This window comes from Engraulis encrasicolus, unplaced genomic scaffold (assembly GCF_034702125.1).
Source record: "Engraulis encrasicolus isolate BLACKSEA-1 unplaced genomic scaffold, IST_EnEncr_1.0 scaffold_163_np1212, whole genome shotgun sequence".
NCBI classification, from domain to species: domain Eukaryota; kingdom Metazoa; phylum Chordata; class Actinopteri; order Clupeiformes; family Engraulidae; genus Engraulis; species Engraulis encrasicolus.
Genome location: NW_026945164.1, coordinates 26,767 through 50,335, shown reverse-complemented (window position 1 = coordinate 50,335; position 23,569 = coordinate 26,767). Strand labels below are relative to the sequence as shown.

General features: G+C 42.3%; 3 protein-coding genes across 4 annotated transcripts in view; 1 reads left to right on the top strand and 2 right to left on the bottom strand.

Annotated features, from left to right (window-relative positions):
* The window catches only part of LOC134442451 (microfibril-associated glycoprotein 4-like), a 38,406-nt gene that overhangs the window by 4,489 nt on the left and 10,348 nt on the right, over positions 1-23,569 (bottom strand). The window contains exons 2-3 of the mRNA XM_063192620.1: positions 7,758-7,979; positions 7,189-7,285 (exon numbers count right to left, since the gene is read on the bottom strand). Of these exons, the coding sequence (XP_063048690.1) occupies positions 7,189-7,285; positions 7,758-7,940 (280 nt within the window). The 5' untranslated portion in view covers positions 7,941-7,979. The remainder of the gene's footprint in view (positions 1-7,188; positions 7,286-7,757; positions 7,980-23,569) is intronic.
* On the top strand, positions 343-3,467 carry LOC134442450 (uncharacterized). Of its 2 annotated transcripts, XM_063192619.1 has the most exons (3): positions 343-908; positions 2,995-3,119; positions 3,230-3,467. In XM_063192619.1, the coding sequence occupies exons 1-3, from the start codon at positions 390-392 to the stop codon at positions 3,240-3,242; spliced, it is 657 nt and encodes a 218-aa protein (XP_063048689.1). In that variant the 5' UTR covers positions 343-389; the 3' UTR covers positions 3,243-3,467. The 2 variants fall into 2 exon arrangements, with proteins under 2 accessions (XP_063048689.1, XP_063048688.1); XM_063192618.1 differs by having other exon boundaries at positions 2,995-3,467.
* On the bottom strand, positions 16,018-22,433 carry LOC134442449 (rho GTPase-activating protein gacV-like). The gene is made up of 4 exons (XM_063192617.1): positions 22,394-22,433; positions 21,330-21,633; positions 17,573-17,579; positions 16,018-16,023 (listed from the first exon to the last, which is right to left on the bottom strand). The coding sequence occupies exons 1-4, from the start codon at positions 22,410-22,412 to the stop codon at positions 16,018-16,020; spliced, it is 336 nt and encodes a 111-aa protein (XP_063048687.1). The 5' UTR covers positions 22,413-22,433.

Sequence of the window (23,569 nt, the reverse complement as noted above, 5' to 3'; positions counted from 1 at the left end):
TTGATGATGTGAGGGAAGCTTGTGGATTAAGGGGAAACTTTAGGATCCAGTACCAGGACAAAGACTTTGTATTTGTTAATTTAACATCTACTACCGAACTTGAGGATCTGTGTACAATCAAAGTGATCCCTTTGCCTGATGATGCACCTCCTGAACAGACAGCCGTCAATGTTAGCTGCTGTAGTGATGATGCCGTTTCCGGTTCCATTTCCGGCGATACTGATGACACATTAATTCTCTCGTCACCCACCTCTGGTCATTCTTCAAGGGCAGGGCAATGGCCAAAGGAGTTCCCCGTTCCAAGCTTCTCTTATGACACTGAAGTCCAATTAGAGAGAGGAAACGCTGCCTTTAAGGCAAAGGGAACAAGATTGACTGTCGGTCCGAGGATGAAGTCAGACATTTTGGAAAAGTTGTCTGATCAAATCTATAAGTATAAAGCTTACCCAAACAATGCAGACGTTTGTGAGGTTTCAGAGGCACTGATCAAGAAGCATCCCTGTTTGGCAGAGCCAGGATCCTGGAATGGCTGCTATGGGTGGACACAGAGACTTAAAACCAAGATGGGAAACCTTCGTACCCACCTGAAGGGACTTGGATGCCCTGAGCTAGCAGTCAATTCCCTAAAGACCAAAGCTACAGCTGACGCCTATCCAGCAAAAAATGTGAAGCGACCTAAACGTGGTGAGGCCAACCATGTGCCGTCCTACCCAGTTGGCGAGACTGCAGATAATCTTGAAATGGAGCGACAGGTACTTCTGAAGGAGGTGAAGAAACGGAACAATGAGAAGATCGTACGTGAGAAAATGGCCAAGACATTTGCGCTCCGTCGCCAAGAAATTGTGGAAAAACAGCCCAGGGTGGAAGAACTCCAGGAGCGGTGGCCAGCGATGTTTCAAGAAGATGAGGTAGGCTCACTGTCAAAATCTGTTAACTCTATTCCAGGGTCAAGTCAACAAACAGCCAGCACTGTTTTCCTATGTGTGTATGTGTATGTACATGTAGGAAGAGTTTGCTTCAAAAACACACTAAAAGCCATTTTAATACATTTTTCTATTTTTATTTTTTAAATCCAATTTTATGATGGCATCAGGAAAATTGGAACTGGGATAATGTTGTGTTATTTTTAGAACAAATGTAAACATTATAAAGCAGATCTCTGATATTAACAATGGACAATAAAAACACTTAGGGCCTAATTAGAGATGCACCGAAAAAATTTGTCCGAAAACGCAAAAAATGACACATTCGGTTGGGGCCAAATATCAATTGAGTGGCTGAATCAGAGGCCGAATAGTAGAAAAATTATAATTAAGAATTAAAATGGGTATTACTGAAACTAATTTCACTTGCACTGCAACATTTGAAGATTTCAATTCAAATAAATGTTTATTTTCTTTGAAAAATATGTCTTAAAGGGGTATGCCACTATTTTGGGGCTTAATACAGTTAAAATCGTTGGCTGGGGTTTATAAAGGTGGTAAAGTGTCTTATTTTTCATCTTAACCCTCTGAGGTCTAAGGCCTTTCAGAGGCTTTTAGGCTGCTTGCACCACCCTGACATTTTCAAGTATTTTCAGCTAACAGTAAGCATCTATGCAAAAGTGGAATATATGGTTGTATTGTGAAAAGCCTGACAAGAAATAATCTGAAAAAAAAATTGGATGTCATACAAACATGTTTTATTTAAATTGAGTATAAACACAACTGTACAAAAAAACAGGGTTCAGACGTCTTCAAAAAGTTCAAGAAAACACACAATAAATATATCTAGCCAAGACTTTTGAAGTTTGAATCTTGTAAACAAATGTGTTGGCAGCATAAAAGTGAAAAGGGCATTTAGAAATGTTTTGTTGTTTTCATACAAAATACAAAAAAGAATGACTTTGTCACTGCCACTGCCTGTCTCATTTGAATACTAATGAGATAGGTGTGAAAAACCTCTAATGGCCCACACCCCCCTGTCAATCCCCATGTGCTCTGATAGCCCCAACCCCCCTGTCACTCTACGTCTGCTGTGTTTACCCTACCTGAAAGGGGCGTGTTGTCACCTCTGAATAGCCACTCAAGCACTGGTACTTTACATGTGAATAGCTATAGGTGTGGCTGCTACAGGCAGAGAGTACAGAATATGCAAAGATTTCTTTTCACTTTCTTTAAATTGGGCCAGCTATATAATTTATTTAATATATATATTTGAAATCTGGAAGGTCTGAGGTTTCTAATGGTGTAACTTATGTGTTTCAATGACAAAAACTCACAGAGTTACAGATTTGTTTTTAGAGACATGTCAAATTGCCCTCTCAAGGGCACTTAGACCTCAATGGGTTAAGCGTTGTCTTGCTTTAAGAGAAGTTAAAAGAGGAAATATGTCGCTAAGCTAGTGAAAGTAAATGCATCCGTGTAGCATGCTACAATGCTACACGGATGCATTGACTTTCACTAGCTTAGTGACATGCTCCCTCTTTTAACTTGTCTTAAAGCAAGACAACGGCTTACATGAAAAATAAGACACTTTACCACCTTTATAACCCCCAGCCAACGATTTTAACTGTATTAAGCCCCAAAATAGTGGCATACCCCTTTAACATTTATTGAAGGCTGTCAATTTCAGTGAAAAACCTAACATTTGATACATTTTAATTGAGCTTTGATATTCGGTTTCGGTATTCGGCCTAGCAATTAATTACTGTTCGATTTCGGCCACAAATTTTCATTTCGGTGCATCTCTACACTTAATTTTTGAATATTTGTTTTGGAAACAAACTCTTCATATGTATGTGTATGTGTGTACATTTTTGTGCATGTATGATATATATTTTTTAGCTTTTTATGCCTTAATTTGTGACCGGACAGTGAGCGAGACGGGAAGCAAGTGGGGAGAGAGATGGGGAAGGATCGGCACCAGCCACCACACCGCCCATTGTCCTGATCTTTTTCAACTTTGCCAATTGTATCGCTTAACATGAAATGTGTTGTCTAATCTGTGTTTCAGATCAATGCGGAATTTCTAAGGATCACAACAGTACCACTACAAGCACGGTTCTTTGCTGGTTTGGATGGGGAAAAGGTGGCGCCATCGGGGAGAAAATCAGAGACGTCCTTAAGCCTTTGGATCAGGTATGAATTACAGATGTATTGCATTGGAGCTCCTCTTTTATCAGTTCAGTTCTCTAGTGAGTTGAAAGCTGATCTGTATTTTATCTTTTGATATGGCTTTGTTGCTACAGGGTGTCGACTTGAACAGAAGAAGAGAGTGCATCCTGAAGTCACTTGTGATCTACCTGGGTGAAGAAGTTGGGCATCTGATCAAAGAGTACCAGGTAAGTGACTGCTCTGAGATCAGGGTGTATTCTGGCAGAGTGGGCGTTGTAGACGGGAGGAGAACCAGTCTCATTCTCTGACATAAAATTGGACAAAAGCTCTCCAGTTTGTGACGTCACAAGAGGCTGCGTCCTAGAGGGGCGATTTATTTATTTATTTATTTATTTATTTTTTTCTAGAGGGGCGATATATTCCACGTAAATGGCTCCAACTGCAAGCAGCTTTGGCTCCATCTGGTGGTGAAGTTGGGAACCTCACCCCCCAGCACACCATGCAGCAGCACAGCTGAGGCCGATGAGGGCCTAATGAGCCACAGGGCTTTTTGTGAGCTAGAGCCTCTCAGTATGAGGGTCGCATTGGGGAGAACTCATTGTTGCACGCTCTCTCCCAAGAAGAGCATTCCTTGGGAGGATTGACCTGGGAACATATGTACGGAATACTTACCTTCGGATACTTACCCTTCCACCTGTTGCTCACTGCACTAACAGTAAGGTTGAACATTTCAGTTTCTTTGAAGAGGACACTTTTGAAGAGGATTCATTTGAAGAGGATACTTTGATGAACACTTGCCAGAAATTGTGACTGTGAAAGAGCCAGAGGCCATTGTTTATGTTTGACATTTGAAGAAAAGCCTTATTTGAACATTTCATTCTTGAACAGAACTTTTTGTTAAATCCTCAATTCAACATTAAAATCTTGATTTATTTGAAACCTGTGTCTTTGCACTGATTGAAATGTCCCGCTTTAAGCCAGTCAACCTCTCATGACATCACAAGTTGTACATGACAAACGATTTATACATTTATTTCCAAATTCCAAGTATTTTTAAAAGGACATTGCCAAAAGTACTTGCTCACCTGCCTTAACTCACATGCTGTCCCAGTCCTAACCCATAGGGTTCAATATGATGCCAGTCCACCTTTTGTAGTTATTACAGCTTCAACTCTTTTGTGAAGGTTGTACATATGATTGGTCAGTGTCTTTCAAGGAATGTTGGATCGGAAGTCCTCCGCTCTAGATTGATCCACAAAGGTATTATAGTCAGTTTCGGGTAAGGACTCTGCACAGGACTCTCATCCATTTCATTATGGACCTTGTTTTGTCTGCTGGTGCACAGTCATGTTGAAAGAGGAAGAGGGCCATTTCAAGCTGGTCCCACAAGGTTGAGGGCATGGAATTCCATGCTTCCAACCTTGTGAGAACAGGTTAGAAGGGGCCTCTCCCTCTTCCAACATGACAGTGCACAAGGAAAGGTGCATAAAGAAATTGATAGCAGTCTGGTGTGACTTTTGACTGGCCTCATGAGTCCTTGCCTGAACCTGACAAAACACCTTTGAGAGGATTTAGACCTGGGATTAAGACCCAGTCACTCTCAGCCAAAATCAGTATTAGCACTAATGCCCATTTGTAAAAATGGTTAAAATCCCTAAAATTTCAATCCCCAACCTTGTGCACAGCCTTCACAGAAGAGTTGAAGTTGTAATAGCTGCAAAATGTGGACCAGCATCATATTGAACCCTATGAGTGAGGAGTGGGATGGTTCATAAGTGAGTCAAGGCAGATGAGCAAATACTTTTGGAAATGGTATTTATACAAGAAAATGGTTTCAGCGTTTTCAGTTAAACAAGAAAAAAATTGTGCCCTGAGGAAGGTCTATGACCGACCGACATGTGCAGACATTTTTTTTCTTGTTTAAACAGTCTTGGTTTTGTTTTGCCCCTTCTAATCGTGAGTGCGGTGGGATCTACTTAAATAGTGTTTTCATTTAAGTCAGAAGTGTACAGGTGCTGCCCACAAAATTAAGATGATTTAAGATGTGGCTCATGCATCTATAATGTATGAACGTTTAACATTCTTGATGAAATGGTGGAAATAAAACAACTTTTACATGATATTCTAATTTTGTGGGCAGCAGCTGTATGTGCATTAGAATTTGCCTAGAATCTAAATGCCTTTAAACTTAATCAATTGGGTCAAATTTTGTGGAAATCGTTTTACAATTTACTATGGATATTTATGCAAGCCTTTTATAGACAGTTATCGCTTGGCCATGTGTCTTGGCCTCAGTACAATGAGTAATCCCCCTCTCCCCTTCATGGGGAATTATCTGATTTTAGGTTGTCCAAAAGGAAGAAGCGGAGGCAGAACTTCAAAATGCCGCCATGGCTATCTTTGTTCTCCGTGATGACGATCTTTCCCCTCCACAGGACATCACCCTTGTTATTGATGGTGTTGAAGTACTCAACAACTTGGTCTCCATTACATCGGCTTGTGCCATGCTTTTTGGCCTGACTTACGCAGTCAACCTGAGTTACCCATTGGAACTCAAATATACATTTGAAACATTTCAAAAAATCATCATGGATATTGAAAGTAGGCAAATGTCAAAAAGAGTTCAGAATCTCTCTGCTAAGCTGAAAACTCATTTTGAAAGTGCAAAAATGACCCAAAAAAGGTTAAACAAAAACGCAGTAAGTCGGCGAGTTACTGCTGCACGTTCCAATGGGACTGGTTTGGGAGTAGACAGTAATACAAGCTAAGAACGCAGTAACTCCTGCAATAACTCCATTTTGTGGCAGTAATAAAAGCCAAGAACGCAGTAACTCTATTTTTTGTGGCAGAAAGACACATGTTTTTTGGGGGGTTTTTTGTGTGCATTTAATTTCTATCCTAAAAAAGCATTACCAGGAAGTGTCACCACCAATTTACCGACAACACAGTTGTCGCGCCATATGGAAAACTTTGAAGCCTTTTTTCTCAGTTTGCCGTTTTCAGAGTTACTGCGTTCTAAGATTGTAGGGCAGTATAGGGGCGCCAACGGAGGCGTGCAGGCTCCATTCAGGGCTGTGCTCTTTCGACAGCGACCCCTAGGCGAGCTGCAGGCACGGAGCAACCAGAGTGAGCAGGCTTTATGTATGAGGCTTTGTGCTGTGTGTGTACCTGAGAGTAGCAACCAGCTGATAGCTAAGCTAAGCTAGATTTCGGGCCACCAGACGTTGCTTGTTTTGAAAACAAGCAGAAAAAAATTACTCGACATGTTTTTAGATAAATGGGTCGAAATAAACCTTTGTGGGCAATGCCTTCTTTCGACGTGACGAAACACAGAAAGGCTTTCGTGATTCGCTCGTTTCTCTGCATTATTTATGTAAATTGGGAAACACCGGGAAACACAGCCAGGAGAGTTGACGCACCGCTATGAGAGCCTTGCAAGTGAGTTTAACTTGGGGTGACCGTCCGATCTTCGAAAGGAGTGAGTAAAACTGAGTTTTATCGGAAGTTGGCCTTTAAGGAGTATTCTGGTGTGTGTGTGTGTGTGAGCGTGCGTGCGCTAAACGCACTGCCACTGTCAGATTTTTTTTTTTTCATACAATGTCTTGTTATATATTGCCTACTTTTATTTTTATACGTGGCTTACCTCACCATTTTGAGTGGTTTCTTGTACCGACTATGACTATGCCAATAAAAGAAATGTGAAGTTGGAAATTTGTCTTCATTTCTTTATGTTGGCGTGAAGTAATTTGATTACTTGATTAAGATGCAGTTTCATAAGGTTTTTTCAAAGTGAAAAAATGCATTGTATTCTTAGAAGATAATACTTTGAAGTTATACAAGATTTTGGCTCAAGCCAGGTTGATGATTTAAGTTGATACAAAGCATAAACTGCATATTGCAAGTTGATATTATGAATTCATTGTATTTGAAAAGTTTCCTTGGTTCAAATTCGATCCAAATAGTCACTTTTTACAGTGAAATGGGGATCCTTTAATAAAATAAACAAATAAAATAAATACCCTGCCTGTGTGTGTGTGTGTGTGTGTGTGTGTGTGCGTGCGTGCGTGCGTGTGTGTCTGTTTGTTGTTCCTACCCAGCCAGTACTCTCCGTCCTTGTTCCCGAAGCCTTCCTTGTAAGCATCCCAGGGCCTGTAGAAGCTGACAGTTCCATCCACTCTTTTCAGGATCACCTGAGAGGAAAGGAACAGGCTGAAGATTATCACTTTATTCCAGTAAGACAAGGCCCCTGGTTAACAGAAGGGAGAGAGTCTGTAGGCTACCAATGTCATTTCTGAAGATTAACACTTCATTGCAGTAATCCATGCCCCCATTATGAAACAGCTGCTACTAGAATGGCAATGATGACCAAGTTGTAATGTATTNCTAAAGGCCCTGTGCACTGTCATAGTTGAAGAGTACTATGGATGGTAGTAACAGCGGAAGAGGTGGAACAGCGTGCGTTAAGGGGCTACACTTTTAAAATTGACCGACAAGATCAAGTCTTTAAGTCTTTATTTTCAAGGGATATGTTACAAGGGACACTGTCCACTTGTTTTATGTTATTTACAGAGAGAGAGAGAGAAAGTGTGTGAGAGAGAGAGAGAGAGAGAGAGAGACTATAATGTGTATAAGTGCTGATTGATTCATTAACCAGTTGCCTACCGTCCACTGTCCCTCGTGGCTCTCGTGAGAGTCGTCGTCTGTGCAGCCCATGTCACAGTACACAGACACCGGCTGGTCAGCTGTTGTTGGGTAGATGGTGTACACGCCGTTGTGCTTGGAGCCATTCTGGTAAACGTCCTGACAGTCGAAGGGTAGCGGGCTGTGAACCAACGGGTGGGACATCGCCACCAGGGGGAGTAGTAGAGTCAACAGACAGACGCGCTGTGGAGAAGACTTAGACACTTAGACATCCAACAGGGCTGTGGGGAAGACAAGTCCTAAACTTAGACACTTGGGGCGGAATTCTCCCACCCGCTTAAGTCAAAAAAAAGCGCGCAACAGCGCCTCCGAGATTACTCAAGCCCGTGAGTAAACGGGGCTTACGCGCGATTTCATCACTTGCGCACTTTGGGTGGGGCCAGGTCAAAATCAGGGAGTTCCCCATGTTAATCAATCCTAAGCGGATTCTCCCGTCCACTTAAGCGTGTTTGCCTTTACGCTCATCAAAGGGCTGTAGTAAGGTCAAGCGCCACTATGAGGTAAAATGTAATATTGCATTTGATGCTCGCTTGGCTCGCATTTTGAACATGTTACACGGTATGCTTTGTTGATGTTCCTTACCGTCCGCGTGAGTCCAAATCGAAATTCATTCACAGTTCCACATAAACGTCCTACATTAATTGTGACGAAATATGACCAGCTGCCCAGAGCATGTTCTCATATCGGTGAACTTACAAACAAAAGCAGGTAATTAATTAATCAGTGGGGATCACCATGTTGTCTCCACGGACGGTAACCAAAACCAAAAACACCTAGTTGCACCATGCACAAGTAGGCTAAATTGACAAGGCACGTCAAACTAAAGACCGCTGTTCCAGTCGTCCTAACAGACACCCAAAGTATGCCTATTCAAAAACAACCTTCACCATTTTTACTATGTTGTAGCCACAACGTTAAGTAAAGGGTTTTTATTTCAACTCCTCCACTTTTGCGATTTATTGGAAGTCGTGCATATGTGCATGTAACCTATTAAACTTTCTGAACTGATGCCCGACATACAAAACCACCACATACTGATCAGAGCATGGCAACCCGACCGAAGCCCGACGGGCCGGGTCGGAACCCGACGGGCTGGGCCGGACTCGGACAAAAAAAATAGAATATCTGTCGGACTCGGGTCGGGCTCGGGCTTGAACCAAACAGACATTGTGAAAATTGTAAGCAATCAGAGGAAACGTTTCAGTTCATGCAAACGGCAGTTTTGTGATTAAAAAATAAGTAATTGAATATGCATAAATGAAAATGTTGGTAGGCTACTCGTGCGAGTGATTATTATTGGCTGTATGCACGCGCCAGTTACCAGTGGCAACATGGACGCTCACTCCCAGTCAGCCGAGCAGGAATGCCGAGTCAACTTGCTTTCTTAATAAGCGCCAAATACAGTTGTCAGTGAACGCGTGGTCTTTTGTTGTAGGCCTAGTGTAGGCCATGTTTTAGCATGCCTTCGGTGCTGTCTTAAATGTTAAACATAAAATGACGAAGTTTGTCACTGCATTGCTCGCCAAGGATTACATTTCCAGCAAGGGGTACCAAGGAGCATAATATGGATTAAAGAAGACGCACACGCTACATGTAGTTGCCTAAGGTAGGGGCGAAGAGGTTTCCTGTTACTACTTTGTCCGCTGTGACATTTCATGTCCTTCACGTAGGTTCTTAATTCTTGTCACTTTTACTGTAGCCTACAGTTGTAACTATGCGCGTGCAACCTTTCCTGATTTTATATTGACCGCATGGACATCAGGGGAAATGACATTCTCTTGGAGGGCCGAACAGGCTACTGTTCTTCGGGGTGAACTTATAGCCCATCCTTCTTAACGACAAGGAGTGGCATCTTCACCGGCTCGCGGGGATTTATTTTCACTAACAGTAACGTAACAAATGCGTCCATAGCCGCGCCGACTGCATCCAAACCGTATTCGTTAGTTTTCGCCTTTCTTATCCTCTCACGCCCCTCCCATGCATTTGATCACAGCACCCAACATCTCTGGTCTAACCGAAAGAAACATAAGGTGCGCTGTCACATGTATGCGTGTGTTTATACTTACTATGCGTGCGTAACTAAATTAGGCTACAGCAAATTGCCTCATCCTAGTTGCCTATCCTGGCTATTTATCACGTGCTATTTTGAGTATGAAGGAGGCCACATAGAAAATATTGCTTGCGCACAGGTTCTGTTGTTATTACAGTGGTCTCGGGCTTCGGACGGGTTCGGACACAAACATTTTAATTAGTCTCGGGCTCGGGTCGGGGTTGATCACTTTTCTGTCGGCTGAGGGCCGGGCTCGGACAGAAAAAAACGGCCCGAGCCACGCTCTAATACAGTGATGTAGGCTACAGGTTGTCCTATCTGTTTTTGTAAGGCAGAAAATATTTCCTGAATGTCATTGCAGCTAAACATAAAAGGTAGGCCTACATATCAGAGCATGTCTTTGGCATTTCGCTGCAGGGAAGACAAGTCCTAAACTTAGACACTGAGAGCGGAATTCTCCCACCCGCTTAAGTAAAAAAAAGCGCGCAACAGCGCCTCCGAGGTTACTCAAGCCCGTGAGTAAACGGGGCTTACGCGCGATTTCATCACTTGCGCACTTTGGGTGGGGCCAGGTCAAAATCAGGGAGTTCCCCATGTTAATCAATCCTAAGCGGATTCTCCCGTCCACTTAAGCGTGTTTGCCTTTACGCGCATCAAAGGGCTGTAGTAAGGTCAAGCGCCACTATGAGGTAAAATGTAATATTGCATTTGATGCTCGCTTGGCTCGCATTTTGAACATGTTACACGGTATGCTTTGTTGATGTTCCTTACCGTCCGCGTGAGTCCAAATCAAAATTCATTCACAGTTCCACATAAACGTCCTACATTAACTCATTGGCTGCCTTGGCCGTCGAATGACGTCATTTCGAATAGTGACGCCCCCTGCCTTCGACGTCGTTCGCCGATAATTGCGTTAGGACGGTCTGACCTATCTTCTGTATAAATTTGAAGCCTCTAGGCATTTTCTAACTGTTCCTGTAGGTGGCAGAAGTGTCCTTAGGAACAGTCAAGGCAGGGCTTTAGTTCAGACCAGGAGGAAATGTCAAGAGGGTCATTTCACGTGAAATCAGACGCTTTGGGACCCGACCGATCCGGATTTCAATCATACTTGGTGTGCCTTTTTAGTAGCAAGGTAGCACCCCAGAACTGCATTGGTTTGAATCTGACACTAATATTAAGGGAGAAACAGACTAGGAAAGGTTCACATTTTAGGGTAGGACACTATACATTCAGCCTTGAATATATCAGTCAGTGTTAGTCACAAAAAGATGCCTGTGGTATTGTTTGAAAGCTCTTTTCTGGCTCTACATATTACACAATCAGCTTGGAATACAACAACTCTCAGAATAGTTTTCAGCATTCAGAGAAGGCAGAGTTGAAAGAGTGAGCTCAGTAAAGGAATGTGTTACATTTTCAAGCATCAAAGGGTATGTTGTAGCTGTATATGATGGCAACTGGTGGCTAGCATGTGTTGAGGAATGTATGCCGAGCACTGGAGAGGTGAAACTGAACTTCCTGCATCGACATGGACCATCTCCATCCTTTACTTTTCCCTTCAGACCAGATAGACTTGTTATGGATCATCAGGATGTGCTACTGGTAGTGGAACCTGTAACTGCAACGGGACGTACTTATACATTATCTACAAAAGACACAGCTGCTGCTTCAAATGCACTGGTAGAGTACAAAATGAGAGAGTGTAGCCATTGATTATCTCTTTAAAGTACGGTAAAGGGAAGATGACACAGGTACACAGAGAAGGAATGTTCAAACATTCACATATCATCATTTGGTGTGTATAAATGGACATCTGCCTTAATTTCTGAAACCTGGGACCATGGAAACTGACCATTTTTGTTTTGCTTTTGTTTTGTCATGTGATGCTACTATGGTATTACCATATTATTAGTAAGTGGTCTGTATGATGCCATATTTGTGAGTCAAATTCTCTCTGAAATGAATAAAGAACCGAACACCAGCATTTGAGGTGTTGCTAATGACATTGCCGGCTACGTTTGGACAAGGAACTGGCCATTTTAAAATATAGTTTTTTTAGATATTCAATTTTTAATTTTTCAATTTATCATAATTCATATTCTGAGAGTTGTTGTATTCCAAGTTGATTGTGTAATATGTAGAGCCAGAAAAGAGCTTTCAAATAACACCACAGGCATCTTTTTGTGACTAACACTGACTGATATATTTAAGGCTGAATGTATAGTGTCCTACCCTCACATGTGAACCTTTCCTAGTCTGTTTCTCCCTTAATATTAGTGTCAGATTCAAACCAATGCAGTTCTGGGGTGCTACCTTGCTACTAAAAAGGCACACCAAGTATGATTGAAATCCGGGTCGGTCGGGTCCCAAAGTGTCTGATTTCACGTGAAATGACCCAAGACAAAAAAAACCCTTTTTTACTATTATAATCTCAAAAGTAGCATAGCAAAATCATTTTTGAAAGTAAAGCACCTGTGACAGTAGTCTACTTTCTTGCCCTCTGATTTTAACACAGGTAGGCTACTGATTTTAGTGTCAGAGCCTGACCAAAAAACCCCTTCCTCTCATGACCAAAATACAACCCCCTGTTGCTATCTAGCTAGAAGGCATTGTAGCTAGCTTGCCCAAAATACACCATGAGATGATCTGTGTGGCAACCTTTCATTTTGGATAATGTGAACAGCCTACACAACATCAGGATGATGCTTACAAAATATCATCTAACAGGAGAATGCACGGGACTAGTGGTGATGTTGGGAATGCTTGGCTATACAGCACGAAATCGCTAACAACTTACAACTAAGCCTAAATAAAGGAGCCTTGGTAAGTCAACTATTTTTAACTCATTCTACAGTTATTTTTTATGGATCTGTATAGTATGATCAGCTTACTGTATCATCAAAAAAGACAGGGGGGTTGCAGATTCTTGGAACAGAGTAGCCTTTGTGTCTGGTCAGATGCAGTCAGCTCACATGAGAAAGCATTGTAGCAACCCAATGTAAGTAGGCTGCCGGATGTGAGAGCCCGGATATCCGCCCGAGTATTTACGTCTATTTTACCTCAGCTACTCGACTTCGCTCGTGTATTTACGACAGTTTAACCTCAGCCACTTTATTTCGGTCCGATTTGAGTCTGGCTGAAGATGGAAGGTGCCGTGCGTAAAGAGCCCACAGCACATCGCCATTTCGGCGACACCAGAGTTCCTTGATCTCCCAATCAAAAGAATTGGCCCGGTGACCAATAACATCAAAATAATAATAAAAAAAATAATAATAAAATGAAATTATAACTTAAAACCGAATTGATTTGGGTGTGAGAATTAAACTGTCTCAACCGGGCACCTCCATCAAAAGATAACGGCGTTACTTTCTCGTCTGCATTCTTTTGTTTTTATTATCCAGGAGGACTGGGCTGAAAACTGCAGCAGTCACCTTGCACAGTTCTAGCTGCTCTGAAGCATGTGCGTGTCTAAGCAAATCATCCTGCCCATTCGCAATGTTAAATAAAAAAGTTTTGCACAAGACTATAGCCTAAAATAGATGCACTGTCACAGACACTGGAATAGCCCGTTTCGGAAGGCATTAAAGTCACGAGTTTACCCAGTCTAAATGTAGCTAGCACTCGGGAAGGAGTTTTAGCCTACTCCTTACATTAGTGAAACATAACATCAGGATATCCTACAAGTTAAAAGAATATCTGGGCATAGCCTTCTCTCTGAGTTAGAAAACAGCAGCTATGCCGCATATTGTGTAGTTATTATTTGGTGGTGCAAAAACAACACGCGAAACCATGCCGCATATTGTGCCATTATTATTGGTGATGCCGAAACAACAAAGCCAGATTGGTGACTAGTAGGCTACATTTAGACATAGCCTACTCATTTGATTGTGCCATGTACATTAAAAGTGTCAGTGCATAATTAAACTGGGCGCTGAATATAAATATTGGAGCCATTCTCCCTCCGTGTCTAGATTCAGTCAGAGGCGCGCGCGCACGCTCTTATTTCTGTATTATATGAAAATATCCTAAAACGGTCACAACATCAGAGAGGACGTTCGTGGTGGAGGATACTTGCGGCGGGGGCCGAGACCGAGTTGTTACGGGACACTCTTAATATTATTGAAGGGACAGACCATGCTCGATACTTTACCCGGTCTAAATGTAGCACTCGAAAAGTTATGCCGCATATTGTGCAGATTATTTGGTGATGCCAACAACACGTGAAACTAGGCACATTGGAGACTAGAGCCTATAATTTAGACATAGCCTATTCATTTGATTGTGCTACGTAAACTTAAAAGTGTCAGTACAGAATCAAACGGGACGCTGAAATATTGGAGCCAGTAACTTCGTGTCCGGTGGATATTGTGCAGTATGTGCGCGCGCACAACTAATTTCTCTCCCATCTCTTTGCTCATCAAGCCTCCGATCTCCAAAAAGACACGGGCACTCAGGATAACTGTTTACACGAGCTGTTTAAATAGGCCTAATGTGATGCACGTTCTTCATGACATGGCATGGTTTGGCCACCCTAAATTCAACATGACTGCATTCGCACATATCGTTTAAACATCCATGATGGAATTGTCACTCTTAATGTGCAAGTATTGGATATGAAAAAAAGATCCTAAAACGGTCACAACACCAGAGGACCCGTGGTGGTGTGGTGGATATTTGCGGCGGGGGCCGAGGCCGAGTTGTTACGGTAGGCTACAATCATATTATAGAATGGACAGTCAGGCGACACAGCGCGACTCACATCGGGTAGTTGTGGTACCGCAAAGCATTCCTGATGGTGGAAATGAATGCAAATGCATGCAAATACTCGGGCGGATATCCGGGCACTCACATCCGGCAGCCTACTTACATTGGGTTGCTACAAGCATTGCACTTAGCCTCAGACCAGCTAGCCTTCACCACTCCAATCGGCTTGTGAAATGTTGGATATGTGATCAGTACTTTATCAAAAGAAAATTCATTGAACAATATATGACAAGATCACTATAGCAGAACCATGATGACAGTAATCATCAATCTGCAAATTGTCCGCTCTGCCAAAGAAGCTGCAGTAAGCTACGCTAAGCGGAGCTGCCTGCCTGCCTGCCTGCCTGACTACCTCCTCCACAAGACACAACACGGTACTATTTCTGGAGGAAATAAACCAGCTGTGATTCGTTCTCCAACGAGGGGAGAGAGAGAGCACAGAGGGAGAGGGAGAGGGAGGGAGTTCCCGGAGTTAGGGGCACCTGCTGTCATGATCCATTCTGCGCACCAGCAACTAAACCAAAACACCCTTCTTTTCGAGTCCACCCCCGTTATATTTCAGTATATTAGGTTGAATACAAACGATCTTTTGTTCAGGCTACAGATGACAGAAGACTCTGTAATAGCATCTGATAGGTTTGGAGTTGTTAGGACGATGCCATTATGGGCAAAAACGTTTGCAGTTATAGTTCTACTTCAAATGGCGTTTTCTCAGCTTTTTGGCTAGAAAGCAGCATTTTGACGAATTCCACTTAATTTGAACAGATGATTATGAAAGAACGGAAAGGGGTAGAGATGATCTGATGACAGATGAGCGTCTAATCTTTGTTTTGATAGGCATGGTGTTGACATAGACAATTTTCTGTGAGCCTCCAAAAAACGCCCAAAATGCTGAAAAATCTCTGGCACTCCGAGGTACTCTTTTATGAAAATGGCTGGCAGCCAATGAGTTAATTGTGACGAAATATGACCAGCTGCCCAGAGCATGTTCTCATAGCGGTGAACTTACAAACAAAAGCAGGTAATTAATTAATCAGTGAGGATCACCATGTTGTCTCCACGGACGGTAACCAAAACCAAAAACACCTAGTTGCACCATGCACAAGTAGGCTAAATTGACAAGGCACGTCAGACTAAAGACCGCTGTTCCAGTCGTCCTAACAGACACCCAAAGTATGCCTATTCAAAAACAACCTTCACCATTTTTACTATGTTGTAGCCACAACGTTAAGTAAAGGGTTTTTATTTCAACTCCTCCACTTTTGTGATTTATTGGAACTCGTGCATATGTGCATGTAACCTATTAAACTTTCTGAACTGATGTCCGACATACAAAACCATCACATACTGAGGTAGGCTACAGGTTGTCCTATCTGTTTTTGTAAGGCAGAAAATATTTCCTGAATGTCATTACAGCTAAACGTAAAAAGGTAGGATTACACATCAGAGCATGTCTTTGGCATTTCGCTTCTGGTCTCTATTACACCCCATCAGCTGCGCGTTTAAGTCCTGGCTTGGCATTGCATGCCCATGTCCAATTAATTTCCATGTCTGCGACAAAATATAAAGTCTCCGTTTTTTCATGACGATCGATTTCCTTGTTCATTCTTCAGCATGCATGTAGCCTAAGTGTAATATGCTGACGGACAACTGAGATCCACATATTTCCAATTATTTTAACGTTGCTGTACAGAGAAGCGGAGAAACACTTTTAAAAGTCAGCAAATAGGCCTACTATGTGTTTGTTTAACTGTGGGAATGATCAGCATTTTAAATGACTTTTTGATTTCTGGAATTGTCCAGGCAACACGCCAAACTTCATTTTTAACAAAATGTTTAATCATGTTTATTATTTCAATCAACCTGTTGCGCACCAAAACGCTCAGCTGAGTTCCCGCCGAAGGGACACATCGCATTCCCATCTCATTATCTCACCTCCAATACTTGCCTTGTGTTTGTGAAAAGGAGCGGAGGTTAGATTTTGAAACGCTTTTGCAAGAGGACTTTTGGCACGTGGTTTTAAATTCAAAGTTAAAGTTCAGTGTTGGATCTCAATGGACTGCCGAGGTTTTCACATGGTTGATCTGAAAATCCATGCTCCATAGTTTCTTTGTAGCCACAACTGATGAACTTGGCGGAGACTCATCCCCCCATTTAGCATATATCACGCCTATGCAGTGGCGGTTTTAGAAAATTTGCCCTGGGGTGGCAGAGGGGGGGCGATAGGTCCAGAGGGGGGGCGGAGGTGCGGGGAGCAATTTATGGGAAAAAAAATAGTTTTAACTCCCATAGTCAGATAACAATTGTTTGTAACACCAAGGAAAACTGATTACAATACCTCATCAGTGTCATCTATAATTCCATAAGAATTCCTTCAGAATGTGAATGATCAACATCCATTCAGATGCCACATATATGGTCATTAAAGGGACACTGTGCAGGAAATGGTCAAAAAAGGTACTGCAACTATGCTGATTATTGAAACTGGGCTGCCTATTGCCAAATTTGATCTTTACATGAAAGTTTACTAAGTATTAAACAAATACTTTCTAGTATGGTCCAAGTACAGTCATTTTTGCAGCAAAAAATAGCCATTTCTGGAAATTCAATATAGCGGACCATGGAGAAAGATCCCTCTTTTCATGTATGAAAAATGCAATTTTCTCAGTCATAATGAATACTTAGAATTTGATGTTGGTGGTATGTAATAATGAAAAAGGTAACATTTGTGAATGGGCTGCATGACTCCTGGAAATAAACAACAAAAAATCTCACACAGTGTCCCTTTAAGGTGAGTGGTAAAATTACTGGTGCCAAACATAAAATCATGTCTGCACTGTAGGAGCCATTTCTTTATTTTCCATTGAGTTTATTTACCTGCCATGTCTAACCATGCCTTTTGTATATTGGTGGTTTTGAATTGGGCTCCCAGCCACTTTCTCACATACTCTCCCAGTTTACTCACCTTTGACCTGTAGAGGGCACAGGTGAGTAAACTGGGAGAGCACCTGAGGAAATGGCTGACTGGCCCAAACCTGAATTTAATGCTCAGTTTGAAAAGGCTAAATGAGCCTTGTACAATTTGTATATGTAACCAGACAAAAAAACATTTTGAAAAGCCAACCTTAGTCTTAGTTCTTCTTGGATTTTGGCCATGCATATCAGTCAACACCAAACGTGACAAAACATGGATTTTAATCGAATAGTCACTTCACACTGACTGTATGTAGAAAAGATTAATACAAGTGATTTATGTCAGCTAGTCCTGCACTAGCATCCTAATGTTAGTACTACTACATGCAACTATTTTGAAAGGTCTGCATACAATTTTTTACAAGTTCATCTTATTCTAGGTAATGAAGCCAGTCTTGAAGAAAAAAAATGCATTTTAACCATAACACTTTATTTTTGGCAGAAGATTGGAATTGACAACAGTAACAGAACCACACACACACACACACACACACACACACACACACACACACACACACACACACACACACACACACACACACACACACACACACACACACACACACACACACACACTTTAATGTTCACATATGAAAATACAGAAAAGTCATGTGTAACACTCGTACTACTGAATAGTATCATCAGTCATACAACAAGAATACTGAAAAACATCCATATCAACGTTAATCCATGAACTACAATGTCTGTCTAAATAGGAACACATTGCCTCTCCCCCCTCCTTTCTATGTCAAGCACACACACATGGCCCACTCATTCTATTCAAAATTTATTTCAGGGGGAAAAAAACATCTTAGGGCCAAACTCTTCAGTTCAGTTCTATTCTGTCCAGACAAAAATACTTAATTAAGATAATCAAAAAATCTGAACATTGATTATTAGCATCAGTCATACAACAAGAATACTGAAAAACATCCATATCAACGTTAATCCATGAACTACAATGTCTGTCTAAATAGGAACACATTGCCTCTCCCCCCTCCTTTCTATGTCAAGCACACACACATGGCCCACTCATTCTATTCAAAATTTATTTCAGAAACAAAAAATATCTTAGGGCCATTGTCTTCAGTTCAGTTCAGTTCTATTCTGTTCAGACAAAAATACTTAAGAACATCAAAAAGTCTGAACATTGATTATAATCCACCTGTCAAAATAAGTATCACACAGGAGGCTTCATCCATCAAGTGCTTAACACAATTTCAGTCGGCCGTTTTTGTGCTTTGCAGCAAAGCGCTGTACAAAGACATTTAGGTCAAGGGCTTTAGCTCTCTCTTTTTCGATACTCAGTACAGCTAAATTTGACAACCGTTCAGCACTGATTGTTGACCGTAGGTGGTCTTTAACCAGTTTCAGGACTGAAAAGCTGCGTTCGCATCCGGCGGTGCTCACTGGGAGAACAGCTGCTATTATACACAACCGGTACAGCTCACACATAACTTCTTTAAATGGCTCCAAACATTTTATTAAATCACTGACTGAAGAGGGACTGTTTTCTTTTCCTTCATATTTTGCAAGAAGTCGTTTTGCTTGCTTAATTTCATTGGCCAAGTCTTCCGTGTTTGAACTATACTCTCCACCTAAAAGAATAATTAGGTCCTCCCTCAAAAATGAATCACTGTTAGGATTAAGGCCCTGAATCCCCTTCATTATATTGATGTTGGCCTTGGAGAAGCGCTTCTCCATCTCACTAATTAATTGATCAATGATTGGAAGATATATTTGTCGTCTAAAGGCATCTTTGCCATCTACCTCACCTCTCTGTCCAAGTGTGGAGGTCACGATGCTGTCATTGAGTGTTTTTGCCTGTTTTTTGACCCTTTTCAACCTAACAGCCACTGGGATGCTGCACCTTTCACATGTTTGCTTGACTGTCTCCCACATTTCATCAAACCGCCTGTGGTTGCTGCGATATTCATCCAAAGTCTGCCCAAGACATTCCACCATATGTACAGCCTTCAATTAATCAGTGTTTGGTGACTGAAGGAGATCACTGACATATTTTGTCTCACCCAACACTGTTCTAAAGACTGTCATTAGTCCAATGAAGTTTAGATCAATCTGATGAAGCAGACCCTTTGCCTTAACAGCTCTCTCCGTGTCGGACTCATTGGCCACATCATCCAAAACTGCCAATACAGCTGTCAAACGATCCATTATGTTTCGGCATGCTGTATAGCGGCACGCCCACCTGGTGTCGCTAAGGCTAGGCAGCTCCCTAGGTGGACCTTGAAACATTTCTGCTTGTTTTTGCAGCCACCTCTCATGGACATACGAGCCAGACATAAACACATACAAATGCTGAAGCAAGGAGAAAAATTATCCAGCTTCTGGGAGATTTTTGACGCAATCCACCAACACCAGGTCTAGACAAAGTGCATTGCAATGCACATGGAATGCATGCTTTGCCTCCTTCTTAATCCTTGTCTGGACTTCCGAGCAACTCCCGCTCATCACTGATGCGCCATTGTACCCCTGACCGACAAGGTTTTCCCTGTACTCAAGGCCAAATTTTGTCAAACACACTATGATCATGTTGGCTAAGCTCCCTACATCTAAGTGTTTTGCTTCCGAAAACCCTAAAAAACCTCTCACGGACCACACCATCATAATAACGCCGCAGGACAATGGACATTTGCTCCTTTGTACTTATGTCTTTTGTCTCATCTGCCATAACTGAGAAATACTTACTGGCTTTAACCTCATCCATAATTTCATCCAGTACCATTTCTGCTAAGTTGTCCAGGATCTCATTTTGAATCACTTTGGAGGTGTATGTTACATTTCTAGGTCCCTTGTTTAACCTTTTTTAAACAAAGGGGTCGTGCTTGCTCACTAGATTTAAAATTTGGCGAAAATGTTCCTGTTTTTTTGATGTCTCTGATTCATTATGACCACGTAGGGCAATGTTTTGCGTTGCTGTGAGGAGCAGGACTTCAGCTAGAGTTTTTAAGTAATGCTTATTTTCTTCAATTTGATCTTTATTTGTTTTGCTCATCATCCCCAGGACTGATGTTTTGTTTTTTGTCATTTTTTGGTGTTCCCCCCATGCCATCATTGCATTTCCATGTGCCTCTGACTTGCTGTGCAAAGTAAACACCCCATCTTTGTTAGTGGCCTTTTTCCAGTTGGAGTAACCCCCTTTCGATGTAAAAACAGTGCCCTGCCCTTTCGAAAAGCTAAAATGCCTACAAGCAAAACAATATGCTGCATTTTGTGCTTGTGAATATTCAAGCCATGTGTGTTCAGCATACCAGTCCTTGTGAAAAGATCACTGTGCACAGCCTTGCATGGTCTTCGGAAAGGCTTTCAGGTGTGGCTGGGTTGGGCCTTCCAACTTTGACTTTGAGACAGTAAAGAGAGAAAGGGGGTCAGATATGGATGAGCATAGTACTGATTCAAAACTCAACACACTAGGACAGTGAAATATAGCTTGGGAAACACTGACACATACAATACCTAAGAGGCTAATGTATATTTAATCAATGGACCAGTTCAATATGCAACTTCAATGTGCAAAATAAATCGTAAAGCCTATATTGCTATTGCTCATGCCATGTTATCAAAAGGCGAAACATACAAATAGGCTCATGAGCGTCATGATCTCTCAACCCACCCCCCAACCACCCCAAACCACTAGTTCTAACTTAAAGGTTGAGCAACACTGCTCTGACATACCATGAGCTCCAGGTGGAACCTCGCGTTCCTCCTCTCCCTCATGCTCCTGATGCTGCTCCTCCTCTCCCTCATGCTGCTCACACTCCTCTCCCTCATGCTCCTGCTCACACTCCTCTGTCTCATCCTGATGCTGCTCCTCCTCTCCCTCATGCTCCTGCTGCTGCTCACACTCCTCTGTCTCATCCTGTTGCTGCTCACACTCCTCTCCCTCCTGCTCCTGCTCCTCTCTCTCATGCTCCTGCACTTGCTCACAATCCTCTCCTTCTGGTGTATCCTCTGTCTGCTCTAACACTGTCTGCTGCCTCTTCACTTTTTTGGGTGGGTTAAAAAACCCCAAAATACTCTGCTGTCTCTTACCTGGATAAGAAATTAACATGAACATGAGTAGATTTATATTAATGTAAAATTAATGTAGATGTAACTATGGTCTGTACATTTAATTTTACATTCACACACATCTCTACAAGTTACTCGCTCAGGGAAAGATGTAAATAGAATGTGTATGTGTGTTCCAGCCAGCGATTCAGCGAAGCAAGAAGTCTGGACAGGCTGAATACAAGTGTTGCATGTGGCGATTTTTTTTTAGTTATGCGAGTGAAGTGCGCAGCCAAATGAAGTGCCGCCGCGTTCGGATTATTGGCACTTTATCGCTTTTGCATACAGTTAAACCCGCTGCTGTCATTTCAACCTGCGTGCAGCCTGCCCACTCTGTCACATTGCCCCTTTCCCCCAATCACCACCAGTCAACTAGAGACCTCTAGTAACGGTGAAATAGGTACACATGCACGGACGAGCGTGCTGTTTCCAGTCGCTAATGAGCAATGTTTACTATGGTACTGACGTTGGGTTCTGATGAACAGCAACATCGCACATGCTAACACATTTTAAAATGAATCTACTACAACTACTCCAGAGCCAAGACAAAGCTGCTAGCGCTAGTTTTGGAACTGGTTGTTAGCTATGTGACAGGAACACGAATAGCGCGCCATCCTAGCTGTGGTGGATTACCAGTATGCTAAAACCAAAATAAATAATACATTGGATTCCAAAATTGTGACTCGTACAGGGCTATATTGGCTTAATTTACATGCAAAGGGTTTCAATGATTTTGACCAACCTCTTCCTCCCTTGTTCATTGCTTTCGCGCAACTGCAAAAGTCCCAGCTCACTCTTCATAAATTAGAAACTGGTGGGTGGTGGTGGTGGTGTGGCGACCGTGGAGGAGGCAGCGAGGGAGGTGTTTCTCACGACTGGCAGAAAGGGCAAAACCATTTCGAAATTCCAGTGGGGGTGTGGTCGAAGGACGTTTTAAAAAGTAGTCTTCTTGGATGGGTCAAAGAGAATAAAGTAAGCGCATTTATGTGAATAAACTATGTTTGAAAAATAGAGCTGATACTTAAATTGGAAATAAAATGGGGTGGCAGCTGGGGAGGCAAAACATATACCTGGGGAGGCAAGTGCCACCCCGTGCCACCCCGTAAAACCGCCCCTGCGCCTATGTTGGGCCACGTGCTGTTTGTTAAGCGCGAGGGGTGTGGCGACGTTCCAGAGGGTAGAATACGCGCAAGATAAGACCGCGTAAAATGTGCGCAAGTAAAACCGACTTAAGTGGAGACGGGAGAATTCCGCCCTAAGACATCCAGACGAGCTGTGGGGAAGGCAATTCCTACGCTTAGACATCCAACAGGGCTGCAGCGAAGACAATTCCTGGACAGACACACTATTAGACATCCAGCAGGGCTGTGGGGAACACAATTTCTAAAGTTAGACATCCAGCAGGGGGACTAGTAGAGACGACAGACAGATGCGAGAGGAAGACAATTCTTAGACAATTTATATAGACTATTATATGTTTAAAATGTGTACCTGCATCTCACAAATATAACTCATTTCAATAATTAACTCAATAAATAACTCATAGGTCTACATACAGATGTTGCCACTTTAATCTGCTCACGTCATTACCGTACCGTGGTCATTACACCCTGTGGCCATTTGGAATGCGGGGGCAGTATAGCACTGCTTTTGCAGAGCAGTGTCTGCCTGTGTTTGTGCGTCTGTTTGTGCTTCCGTGCTTGTCCCTCCCCCAGTTTTAGTAGTAGTAGAAATACAGTCAGCAAATTGCATGTTTTATTTAGCATTGGGCATTTGATAGGGCATTTGATAATAACACAAGTGTGAGCCCTAAACAAGACCACCACGTGAATTTAAACTCGACTTTTTTTCTGTCTTGCATTCACCGTCTCCCAATCCGCCCCTAATTTATTTCGGCACTATTCAAGTCAGGAACGGG

Bases quoted from the DNA above. Each gene is read 5' to 3' on its own strand.
- LOC134442450 (XM_063192618.1), top strand. From the start codon at position 390: ATGAAGTCAGACATTTTGGAAAAGTTGTCTGATCAAATCTATAAGTAT. The intron at 909-2,994 runs GTAGGCTCACTG...TCTGTGTTTCAG, and splicing joins CGATGTTTCAAGAAGATGAG to ATCAATGCGGAATTTCTAAG.